The sequence below is a fragment of the Acinonyx jubatus genome, chromosome C2 (genome assembly GCF_027475565.1).
Source record: "Acinonyx jubatus isolate Ajub_Pintada_27869175 chromosome C2, VMU_Ajub_asm_v1.0, whole genome shotgun sequence".
Lineage (NCBI taxonomy): Eukaryota > Metazoa > Chordata > Mammalia > Carnivora > Felidae > Acinonyx > Acinonyx jubatus.
The window spans coordinates 9,087,765-9,099,896 of record NC_069384.1 but is presented as its reverse complement, the minus strand read 5'-3'; the positions used below and the strand labels follow the sequence as shown (position 1 = coordinate 9,099,896).

Here is a 12,132-nt window from a genome sequence, read left to right as displayed (position 1 = left end):
AAGGGCAACTCTTGAAAAAAACCATTCTTTGTTTACCATAAGCTGGGAATTATTCATTCTTTCCCGTGTTATTCGTTGCCTGTGTTTAGTGTGTAAATGAAGACCTTTTGCTCACCTTTCCCTTGTATAAAAACTATTCATTTCAGTAACTTTTCAGAAAAGTCTTTAATACATCTAAAAGGGGGTGTGTTCTTAATGCCTTTAATCAGACTGTCATCCTTGACATATTTAATTTTGCTTTTTTCAATATCCAGTTGGAAGTCCATTATTGACCATCTCCTGACTCACGAGAAAACCATGTTTAAAGATCTAATGAGTAAGTTGTATGTTACGTGCACATAAGTCACTTTTAAAGAACCAATACATCATAATCAGCTTTTATCACGTATTTCAGAACCCCACTAGGATCTTTTCTGGTGCCATCTAAGCTGCAGACCATAATGTAATGTGCATAACATGTCAGGACTAATGAATGAGCCTTCCCAGTTCCAGTCTGTTGACCAGAAGGCCCTGACAACCTTTTTGGCAGCTTTTCAGTGGAGGGATACTTTAGAGAGTAAGGATCGGTTCACTCACCGTAATTTATTAGGAGTACTTGTCCGTCCTTCATCCTCTCTTCCAATTCCCTGTCATTAATGATCATTAAAGAAATGTTTCTGTTTACAAATAAATATGTGAGTAGTAACCACAAGATCATAATTACTTAGTCAAGATCACGACTTTTTCACCAGGAAGGATAGAAATTGCACTAGTGTGAATTTCCTGTCACTTTGGTTTTCTCACTAAACGGAAGAGAGAAGAGGGTCAGGGGGCTCAGAGGCCAAGGTGTCAGATGGATCACCTAAGGGGCTGTTGATGCCCCGAGAACGATTCCGAGCACAGAGCTGGGGAGGAAGACAGTGAGTCGGCACTGACGCCCTTGATCACAGTGCTCAGATGCTTACTGTGTCCGCGTCCTGACTACGGTTTTCTCACTAAACGGAACTTCCTGACTGTATTTATCATAGACATGCAGAGCAGTTCTTTAAAACTGTTCTCAAGTTTCGAGCAGAAAGCGATGCTGCTCAAGCGTCAGGCTTTTGCTGTCTTCAGTGGAGAACTTGATCAATACCACCTGTACCTTCCTCTGATACAAGGTAAGAAGGCCACCCTCCCTCGCCCTGAGCACACCCCTCTGCCGGATGGCAGACCCCCCGGCTGGCTGACTCGGCCCGGCTACCAGAGCGGCCCAGGGCACATTCTGGCAGGATGGTTGAGTGTTGAAATAGGCACTTGGCAGGGGTTATCGTAGAAGAACAATCCAGAAATGTATTGGTGAATCTGAAGCTTTATTTTAAAACTCAATTATTATAATGCTATTAGATTCCACTAGGTAGTCTCTAAAAGTCTGACCGTACTTTCTCGGCACTGTCCCTGCCGGATCCCTCCTGTAGTCAAGATATTGTGAGGTCACAGCACCAACCGAGGCTAGTGAAGGAGCAGGATTTTGGGGAAGTGCCTGACCTTTCCTTAACAGTACTTCGTACTCACTCTGTTCTTTGCTTCAAAAATGAATTATTGCAGCTATTTCTTTTGCTTTATTTTTTATTTTTTTAAATTTATGTCCAAATTAGCATATAGTGCAATAATGATTTCAGGAGTAGATTCCTTAGTGTCCCTTCCCCATTTAGCCCATCCCCCCTCCCACAACCCCTCCAGTAACCCTCAGTTTATTCTTCCTATTTATGAGTCTCTTCTGTTTTGTCCCCCTCCCTGTTTTTATATTATTTTTGTTTCCCTTCCCTTATGTTCATCTGTTTTGTCTCTTAAAGTCCTCATATGAGTGAAGTCATATGATATTTGTCTTTCTCTGACTGACTAGTTTCGCTTAGCATAATACCCTCCGGTTCCATCCACTTAGTTGCAAATGGCCAGATTTCATTCTTTTTGATTGCTGAGTAATACTCCACTGTATATATATACCACATCTTCTTTATCCGTTCATCCATCAATGGACATTTGGGCTCTTCCCATACTTTGGCTATTGTTGATAGTGCTGCTATAAACATGGGGGTGCATGTGTCCCTTCGGAACAGCACACCTGTATCACTTGGATAAATGCCTAGTGGTGCAATTGCTGGGTCATAGGGTAGTTCTATTTTTAGCTTTTTGAGGAACGTCCATACTGTTTTCCAAAGTGGCTGCACCAGCTTGCGTTCCCATGAATTATTGCAGCTATTATACATGATTTTGAAGGGTTTTTCTCCTCATAAAATGTGGAGATGGTGAAGTGGGCATTCTAAGTTCACCCTTCTCCACGATATGAAAGAATTCTCAAAAAAAAATATGTTCTCCTTAACACTCACAGCCTGATTGGAATCAAATAAAATTAATACAATTCTTGACAGATTTTTTAATTAATACTACAAAGACTAGTGTAACATAATTTTACAAATATCAGAATTATGTTGTGAATCCTCTTTTGAGGGTCGGGTTTACTAGGCTATAGTTTACATAAAGTAAAAGTCACCCTTTTGGGTGTACAGCTCTATGAATTGGATTAACACGTATAGTCACGTAACCACCACCACAGTCAACGCACAGAACATTTTCATCACCCCGGAGAGTTCCCTTTGCTCCTTGGAATCATTCCCCTCCCCTTCCCCAGCCCCTGGCAAGTGCTACTCTGCCTTCTGTTCATACGGGTTCGTCTTTTCCACAGTGCCCAAAATGTAATTAGCTAGGGTACAGCCTTCGAGTCTGGCTTTTTTGACTTGTGTCATCTGTTTGAGAGTCATCTGTTCCATTGCATTTATCAACAGCATACTCCTTTTTATTGCTGAACGGTATTCCAGTCTGTGACTTGAAGGACGTTCGGGTTGTTTTCAGGTGGAATTATGACATAAATCTCGTACTCTATCCTTTAAAAAAAATATTTTATAGGGGCGCCTGGGTGGCTCAGCCGGTTAAGCGTCCGACTCTTGATTTCGGCTCAGGTCGTGATCTCACAGTTCCTGAGATCGGGCCCCGTATCGGGCTCTGTGCTGACAGTGAGGAGCCCACTTGGAATTCTCTCTCTGTCCCTCCCCTGCTCACACGCTCTCTCTCTCAAAAATAAATAAAATAAACGTTTAAAAAAATGTTTATAAATACCTGTCAGCTCACAAAGCAGTCCTCTTCCCAAAGTTATCCTGATTACTCACTCTTAACATTAGTGGTAAGTGTCGGCCTGCATCCCAACTTGACTATTTGAAAGCCCCTAATTGCCTTAATTCAGAACACTAATAGCTTTTACAGTTACTAATTATAACTATATATTTGCAATAATAAAATATCTTTACAGCGAAACTGACATAACTTCAACACGTGAGGCACATTAGATTTTTCACGTCCTAACGCCCTGAACACTCGAAATACGTGAAAGCGAATGTTCCGATACTGACAGATCCTTTCTGGAAGTGCTGACGGGAGGCTGACTTGGTCAGGTGGCGCCCAGGAGTGCCAGTAAGGGTAACGGCAGACCTCCAAAGACTTTGGCTGAATGCAGAGTCCAAGCCGAGCTCTGTTGCACCCCCACAAGATCTGGAGGGAGAGAGGACCACAGGGAGCACCGCCCCCTCGTGCCTGTGCCGCGTGCGAGCAGGTGCTTTACGCACCCGGCTGCTCAGCAGCGTCTGAAAGTCCACTTTCAGTGGCGGCAAGAGGGGGAAACTGGAAGGGAGAACGTGTTGGCCAGAGCACCTTGCAGTCCTTCCCGTGCCTTTCCAGTCTGAGAGCAAACACCTGCTCGTTCTCTCCCGTCTCCCATCACACACGCCTTTAAAATTTAGGGTGAGGCCCAGAGAGCTAGAAAGACAGTATCACATGTGTAGGACAGGAAAAGTATAGACGACAGCCTTTTTCAAACAGTGGTGTGGTTTGACCATGGCAGGATTGAAGCATCCAGCAATATAATACTGTACATATTATAGAAAAGCATGTGTGTTTGTGCATGTGTGCTGACTTTAATCTGGAGGTGGTTTGGGGGCCCTTAGAGAAGCAAGAATTTCCCCATATACCCTCCATTTTGCATAGCTCAAATGCTGCATTTTAAATAATGATCCATGTTTTTAAACATGGGCATTTTTACCCCATTTCATATTTTGTTAACTGACAGTTTACAAAGCATTTTCCACTTTATTGTCATTGTCCCCAAGACTGTTGATAGACGCAGCCTCTGTGAGGCAGGGGTGATAGAATTCAGAGCATTCTCTGATAGTCTTGGGACACTTGACTGGCCCCCAAGGAGCAATGATGCCCAAGTCAGGAGAAGAGATACATCCAGAAGCTTCTAACTTGCATGCCATGGTCAACAGTTCAGGCCTAATCTAAAATTAGTAGGGAATTTCTAACATTTCTCCCCTGGGATACACCCTGGAGTCCCTTTCCCCTGACTGATGGCACCATCAAGGAGCCCTGGAGGAGGTCGGTGTGCACAGGGTGTAGAACTGAGTGGCTCTGTACAGCTTGGCGCAGAGGGACATAAATGTTACATTGATCACAAAAGAAGCTGTGGATAAGCCCAAACCAAGGATTTTTTTCTTTTTTTTTTTTAAGGGGCAAAAAGCTGTTTGTCTCAGGTGAGAGGAGACCACCCCAGACAAAGGCCCTGACTAGGGGCATCAGAAGGATGTAGTGGCAACACTCTGTACCCTTCAGGCTGGGTGACTTTGGCCCATCCGTTGGAGGATGTCCCACCTTTTAAGTCTCCCTCCTTGTCCTGTATGTATTAGCTCTATTTTTACATCAGGATACTGCTGCTCAGAGAGAGTAGCACCTGCCTAAAGTTGTGTTGCCATGACCGGCAAAACCAGGCCTGAAACCTGAGCCCTTTGGTTCCCAGCGATAGGCTGTGGTCTTGAGTAGGTGCCCTGGGAGGGGGGTGGAGTAGGGGACTGCGTCGGTTTCACAGATGGGAGACAGAGCGCGGCAAGATTAGGTGGCCGGCCTGCACAGGGTCCCACGACCTGGAACATGGGCTCTCTGCTCTCAGAAGCTCCTTAGATTTCTAAGGTTTTATCACTCAGCTGAGGAAGGAATATTAGAATTGAAGAACGTTAGTGATTCTGCAACAGATCATCGTGGCTAAAGAAGAATCTCACGAGTTTAGCTTTTATTCGGAGCACCAACATGAAACGGGCCCTGTGCGTGCAAACCACTTTTTCCGTAATACTTTCTGTCTTGAAATGGGTTAAGACTCAGAAGCAGCCGCACAAACAGTAGCGAGTGTCCTGTGTACCGTACGTCCAGCTTCCCCTGTGGTAGCGTCTCACATGGCATAGTCCACCTCCGAAGCCACTTCCACTGTCCCGCGTAATTTCAAAAGATAACATCATTTTTACTCATGGATTTACCCTTTCTGTCGCTTTTTTGTCTTGCTGTTCCACGCTTCCTGCCGTTACCGTTCCTTTTCTGTCTGAAGAACATCTGTTAGACATTCTTGGAGCGCAGATCTGCTGGCTGCAAGCTTTCTCCGTCTTCCACGGAGACTGTCTTCCTTCTCCTTGGTCTGGGTTGGGTTTTTTCCTTCCACCTTCATTCCAGAAGGATGTTTTCACTGGAAATGGAGTTCTGGGGTGAAGTTCTTTTCTTTCCGCGCTTGGAAAATGTGCCGCTTCCTTGTGACTCTGTGGTTTCTGAGGGAAATCTGCTCTCCTTCAAATTATTGTTCCTTTTTCAGTACAGTGGTCTCCCTTTTCCACAGGGGATACATTCTAAGACCCCCGGTGGACTCCTGAAACCATGGATAGTTCCAAATACTACTTGTACTGTGGTTTTTGTCCTTATGTAGGTACCTAAGATAAAGCTTAATTCGTAAATTAGGCACAACAGAAGATTAGCAACAACAAGAAAATGCAACAGTTGTTACAGTATCCCTAGTGAAAGTTGCATGAATGTGGTCTCTCTCTCTCTCTCTCAGAATATCTTGCTGTTCTGTCCTCACCCTTCTTGTGATGATGGGAGGTGGTAAAGTGCCTCCATAGTGAGCTGAAGCGAGGTGAGAGACGCAGGCCCTGTGACGTGTAACGTGAGGCTGCTGTTGACCTTCTGACTGCGTGTCAGAAGGATCGTGTGCTTCTGGACCGCGGCTGAGTGAGGCCTCGGGAAGCAGAACGTGGAGAAGTTGGGGGGCCGCTGTCATGTAGCTTTCCCTTCTAATCACTGTCAAGGTTTTTCCTGTAGCTTCAGTTTTCGGAAGTTTTATTATGTGACTGAACTGGATTTCCTTGGTTTTATCCCTCTCAGAGCTCACTCAGCTTCTTGTCTGTCTTCTTGTCTGTAGACTTCTACGTCTTTCACCAAATTTGGAAAGTTGTCAGTCATTATTTCTTCAATTATTTTTCCAACCCGTACTCTTTTTCCTTTTTTGGGGGGAGACTCCAGTGACCCAAATGCTAGACGTTTTGTTGTCCCTCTGGTCCCTGAGACTGCTTGCTTCCCCCACCCCCAGGCCTTTTTTCTTTCTTTTGTTCAGTTCCAATAATATCATGAATTCTGTCTTCAACTTCCCTCTTTCTTTTGTCCATTCCGTTCTGCTGTTGAGCCCATCAGTGAGCTTTTCGATTTTACGAATTTATTTTTTAGTTCCCAAATTTCCATTTGTCTCTTCTTTGTATCTCTTGTTTCTTTGGTGGCAGTTTCTATTTTTCATGTGTTTCGAATGTCCATAATTGATCATTGGGATATTTTTAGACCACATCTTTAAAATCCTTTCCTGATAATCCCAACCTCCATATCCTCTCTGCACTGGTGTCTTTTCTTATCTTTTCTCGTTCAGGTTGAAACTTTGGCATTCCAGCTTATGTTCTCCTCAGGTGTCCAGGCCAGAATAAAATAAACAATTTAAATAAGAGATTTAAAAACCCTAGCAAATTCACAGGTCATTGCTTAAGTCCCAAGGATCCTAGCCCATCCTGCTGCCTTTCCTTCATGTTCCAGTTTTCTGATAGTCAATGTATTTTTACTCAAGGGTTTAGTTGTTTTGTTTTGTTTTTTAATTGCAGTTAGAAAAATAGGATGTAATATATTTACTCCATCTCATCCAGAACCAGAAACAAAGCCCTCTTCAAAAATGCTAACCTGGGACACCTGGCTGGCTCAGTCGGTAGAGCATGCTACTCTTAACATCAGGGTTGTGAGTTCAAGCCCCATGTTGTGTGTAGAGGTTACTTAAAAAAAAAAAAATTTTTTTTTTTAATGCCAGTCTATCTGTCAGGTGTCTGAGCTATGCTTGATCCTTCATTTGGTCTAAAGTGTTTTTTTTTTTTTAATGGTTTTATTTATTTAAGTAATCTCTACACCCAATTTGGGGCTCGAACTCACAACCCCAAGATCAAGAGTCACATGCTCTATTGACTGAGCCAGGCAGGCACCCCTGGTTAAAAGTTTTTTTTTTAAGTTTATTTGTTTATTTTGAGGGGTGCCTGGGTGGCTCAATTAGTTAAGCACCCGATTTCGGCTCAGGTCACGATATCACTGCTTGTGGGTTCGAGCCCCACATCAGGCTCTGTGCTGACAGCTGGAAGCCTGGAGCCTGCTTTGGATTCTGGGTCTCCCTCTCTCTCTGCCCCTCCCCTGTCTCTCTCAATTTTATTTATTTTAAGAGAAACAGAGACAGCATGAGCAGGGGAGGGCAGAGACAGAGAGAGGGAATCCTACGCAGGCTCCAGGCTCAGCACAGAGCCCGATCTTACAACCTCAAGATCATGACCTGAGCCAAAACCAAGAGTCTCAAGCTCTACCAGCTGAACCAGCCAGGCGCCCCTCCCAAGAGTACTTTTAAAAGCAAGAAATAAAAACCCACTTAAGCTAGCTCACATCAAGAGTTTATTACTGAGATACTGCAAATAAATCTTAACTGGCATGAACCATTATCTGGTTGTTTGCTGTAACAGTTTGTTACGTTTCTAAGAAACCTTAAATTACGGGGGGGGGGGGGCGGTGGCAGGGGAATCCTATTCTACAGTTATTTCAGCGGAGAAGTGGGGAAGACTGTGAGGGGCTGGAGGAACTCACACCTTTTGTTCCTGCAGGAATTAAAGTTTTTATCATGGCCATGAAAAAGTTCACTGAAAACAGCTCTTTTGTTCACCCCCTTTTTTGACACCCTTCACTCCCAGAATGCGGTGTCAGCTGCCAGCTAACCTCTGTGATCTTGTAGCTCCGTCACTCACCGAGGACTGTCTGTGGTTCTTGTGTCTTGTATTTCGTATTCTCTGAAGAAAATGCGGTGGCCACTGGCCATCTGACGGATTTCTGGTTTCAGTCAGAAGTTGGTGTCCCTCTGGTCAGCTGTGGCAGGGCAGTAAAGGGCTGCTTGGTTCACTTCCTTCACCGAAGGCCACGACCTGCTTCACTTCACAGAGAAGAGGGCTGGAGGTCAGCGAGAGGGGCAGAAACAGACTCCCAACACGCACCACTTAGGCTGCGTTGCCGTTAAATGCCAAAGCAATTACAGCTTTATGCTTTTTCTTTGTCTAATGAGAAACCCCAAACTGCATATTTGTGTGACGTCTTTAAAATCTTCTTTCCTTAGAACGCCTGACAGACAATCTCAGAGTTGGACAGACATCCACAGTTGCTGCTCAGATGTTTCTTTTTTTCAGAGTTTTGCTGCTAAGAATATCTCCCCAACATTTGACTTCATTGTGGCCAATAATGGTCTCTGAATTAGTAAGTACAAATATCTTAACTCTTGAAAGCAGAGTTGATGCTTTTTAAAATGCTTTTTCAGGGGCGCCTGGGTGGCGCAGTCGGTTAAGCGTCCGACTTCAGCCAGGTCACGATCTCACGGTCCGTGAGTTCGAGCCCCGCGTCAGGCTCTGGGCTGATGGCTCAGAGCCTGGAGCCTGTTTCCGATTCTGTGTCTCCTTCTCTCTCTGCCCCTCCCCCGTTCATGCTCTGTCTCTCTCTGTCCCAAAAAATAAATAAACGTTGAAAAAAAAAAAATAAAAAAAAAAAAAAAAGAGGAAGGCGATGACACTCCAACCTTAAAAAAAAATAAAATAAAATGCTTTTTCAGGAATAATATTTCATATATATCTTAATTTTTTTAAATGTTTATTTGGTTTTGAGAAAGAGAGCGAGCGAGCGCGGGGGAAGGGCAGAGAGAGAGGAAGACTAGATTCAAAGCAGGCTCCAGGCTCTGAGCTGTCAGCACTGAGCCTGACAAGGGGCTCAAACTCGTGAACCGCAAGATCATGACCTGAGCCAAAGTCAAACGTTCAACTGACTGAGCCACTCAGGCGCCCCAACTATTCCAAATATATCTTAATTTTATCTGCAAAATTTCCTTTTTATTTTATCTACAAAATTTTCAATCAGGTTGGTAGCATGTAGTCAGCTCTTGGTTAAATACAGAATTTTTAAAGATAGAACCACTTAATGTAGCTCTGGGAAATTTTATAGTTTGAATAAACAAAGTATAAAACTTTAAGGCACAGTGAATAGCTACACATTACAAACTGGCCACTGTTGGACAAGTAAAGAAGGTAAAATTCAAGGAACACGTGGGGCGCCTGGGACGCTCAGTTGAGTCTCCAACTCTTGACTTTGGCTCAGGTCATGATCCCGGAGTTGTGGGATTGAGCCCCGTGTCTAGCGCCACACTGAGCGTGGAGCCTGCTTGAGATTCTCTCTCCCTCTGCTTCTCTCCCCAGCTCGCACACTCTCCCTCTCTGTCTAAAATAAAAAAAATCAATAAAAATAAAAAACCATAAAACCTCTGAGTTATTCTCTGCCTTCACCTGCAGTCAGAAAAGTTTCTAGGTAAGCTCTGTTAGATGGAGAGGCCCTAGGGAGAAAAGATTCAGATCCTGTTTAGATAAGTGCATAACCAAATATATGAGGTGGAGATGCTATCTCATGTGAAGTCAAAATCAAATTAGAGGGAAGAGGTCAGTTACCGTGTTTCAGAACTACTGGCAGGCTATACTTTGTGGCGACATGAATTACCTAATCTGAAGACTGATCCTTTAAATTCTAAATTATAGAGTTTACACCCATCCCCGAAAACATTACCATCACATCCATCACATACCATGACCTACCACTCCATGAATCCGTGTCACTGAAGCTTCCTCATGAGAAATGATCTGTCCTAAATCCTTCAAATTTCAGTTGAAGAATTTACTAGCCAGATGTTCACGTTCACTGACACTAGATTTCCATAATAGGCCCCCTGTACTTATGTTGTGGGTTTCTTTGAAGCCATGCCTTATATAGAAATATTTAAAGTGGAAAGCTGAATGCTGTTTAGAGGGCTATTAACAACATTAATCTCGGAAAGCACTAGAAGTTTGTGGATAGGCTTTTAAGAGCAGCATTTCCAAAATACTCCACGCATTTAACTCTTTTTCCTTACCCACATTTAGTTATCAATTACTCATGAGGATATGTCATAAGATTCTGAATAGATATTTAGGAATGTTTTCAAAATTCCCTTTTCAGGACTAATATACTATTTCATCTATATCTAATTTCATCTGAAAATTTTCAAGTTGATAGCACATGGCTCTTGGCCAAATAGAGAATATGTTATCTTCTGTAATTATATTTGACCTTTTTTTAACTGTCAGCTTATTCACACTCATTTGTATCGTTTGATACTATCTGCTTTTTAAACTTGTATTCTAGGTTTACTGAGACATAATTGGCATACAGTATAATATAACCTTAGGTGTACAAAGTGATCTGACTAACATTGTGAGATGAAGACCACCGCGAGTTCAGCTAACATCCATCATCTCCTATAGACAGAAAAAGCAAATCGAGAAAGAAAAAATGTGATAAGAACTTGTGATAAGGACTCTTAAGATTTACCTTAACTACTTCATATATGCCCTCCAGCAGTGTTAACTATTGTCATGGTGTATGTGACATCTCTAATACTTCTTCATCTTGTAATGGAAGTTCGTACTTTTTGACCGCCTTCATCCAATTTCCCCTCCCCCACATCTCCTGTCTGTGGTAACCACAAATCTGATTTCTTTTTCTGTGAATTTGGCTTCGTTTTGATTTTTTCGGATTCCACGTATAAACTAGATTATATAATATTTGTCTGACTGACTTCACTTATCATAATACTGCCAAGGTCTTCCACGTTGCTCCAAATACCCGGATTTCCTTCCTTTTTTATAGCCGAATCGTATTTTACTGTATGTACGTATACAACATTTTCTTTATCCATTCATCCATCAGTAGACATTTAGGACGTTTCCTTGTCTTGGCTGTTGTAAATAGTGCTGCAGTGGACATGGGGGGACATGTATCTCTTGAACCTAGCATTTGCATTCCTTCTGGTATATTCCCAGAAGTGGAATTGCTGGATCATATAGTAGTTCTAGTTTTAATTATTTGGAGAACCTCCAAACTGCGTTCCAGAGTGGCTGTCCCAATGTACATGCCCACCACCGGTGCCCGAGGGCTCCATTTGCCCCACAGCCTCACCAGCACTTGTTGTCTCTTGTCTTTCTGCCGCTTGCCCTTCTAACAGGTGTAAGATGATTCCTCACTGGGGTTTTACTTTGCATTTCCCTGATGGTTAGTGATGTTGAGCATCTTTGCATCTGTACCTGTTGGCCATGGTATCCCCTTTGGGAAAATACCTATTCAGGTCCTTGGCCCATTTTTAAATTAAGTTACTGGCTTTTTTGTTATTGAGTTGTATGAGTTGTTTTAAATACATCTTGGATATTAACCCTTTATCAGATACTTGGTTAGCAAGTATTTTTTCCTATTCTTCAGGTTCTTTTTGCCGAGTCTCTTGCTTTATTTGCTCTTTTTTATGGACATATAAATCTTAAACATTAAGCCTGGTTTAACCCCTCTCCAATAGTAAATTGAATTATGTTTTCTTTTTAAGATTCAGACATTCATACAGCTTGAAGAAGATCTGAAAGAGGATGACGAATTATTGAGGTAAGCTGTATGAGTTCTATGCACACATGTGAGCGGACATCACTTTGTGATGTAGGATTATGTAACACTCAATATTATTTAAAAAAATTTTTCATGTTTATTTATGTTGCGAGAGAGAGAATGAGCAGGGGAGGGGCAGAGAGAGAAGGAGACACAGAATCTGAAGCAGGCTCCAGGCTGCGAGCTGTCAGCACA

The 12,132-nt window shown here is 42.9% G+C and overlaps 1 protein-coding gene across 5 annotated transcripts in view; it reads left to right on the top strand.

Moving 5' to 3' along the window:
• DOP1B (DOP1 leucine zipper like protein B) overlaps window positions 1–12,132 on the top strand; it is a 97,135-nt gene that overhangs the window by 81,727 nt on the left and 3,276 nt on the right. For 4 of the 5 annotated variants that reach the window (XM_053220579.1, XM_027041642.2, XM_053220580.1 and 1 more), the window contains exons 30-33: window positions 255–316; window positions 1,008–1,136; window positions 8,555–8,691; window positions 11,882–11,937. In XM_053220579.1, the coding sequence (XP_053076554.1) occupies window positions 255–316; window positions 1,008–1,136; window positions 8,555–8,691; window positions 11,882–11,937 (384 nt within the window). The remainder of the gene's footprint in view (window positions 1–254; window positions 317–1,007; window positions 1,137–8,554; window positions 8,692–11,881; window positions 11,938–12,132) is intronic. The other variant, XR_003414757.2, reaches the window with a different exon arrangement.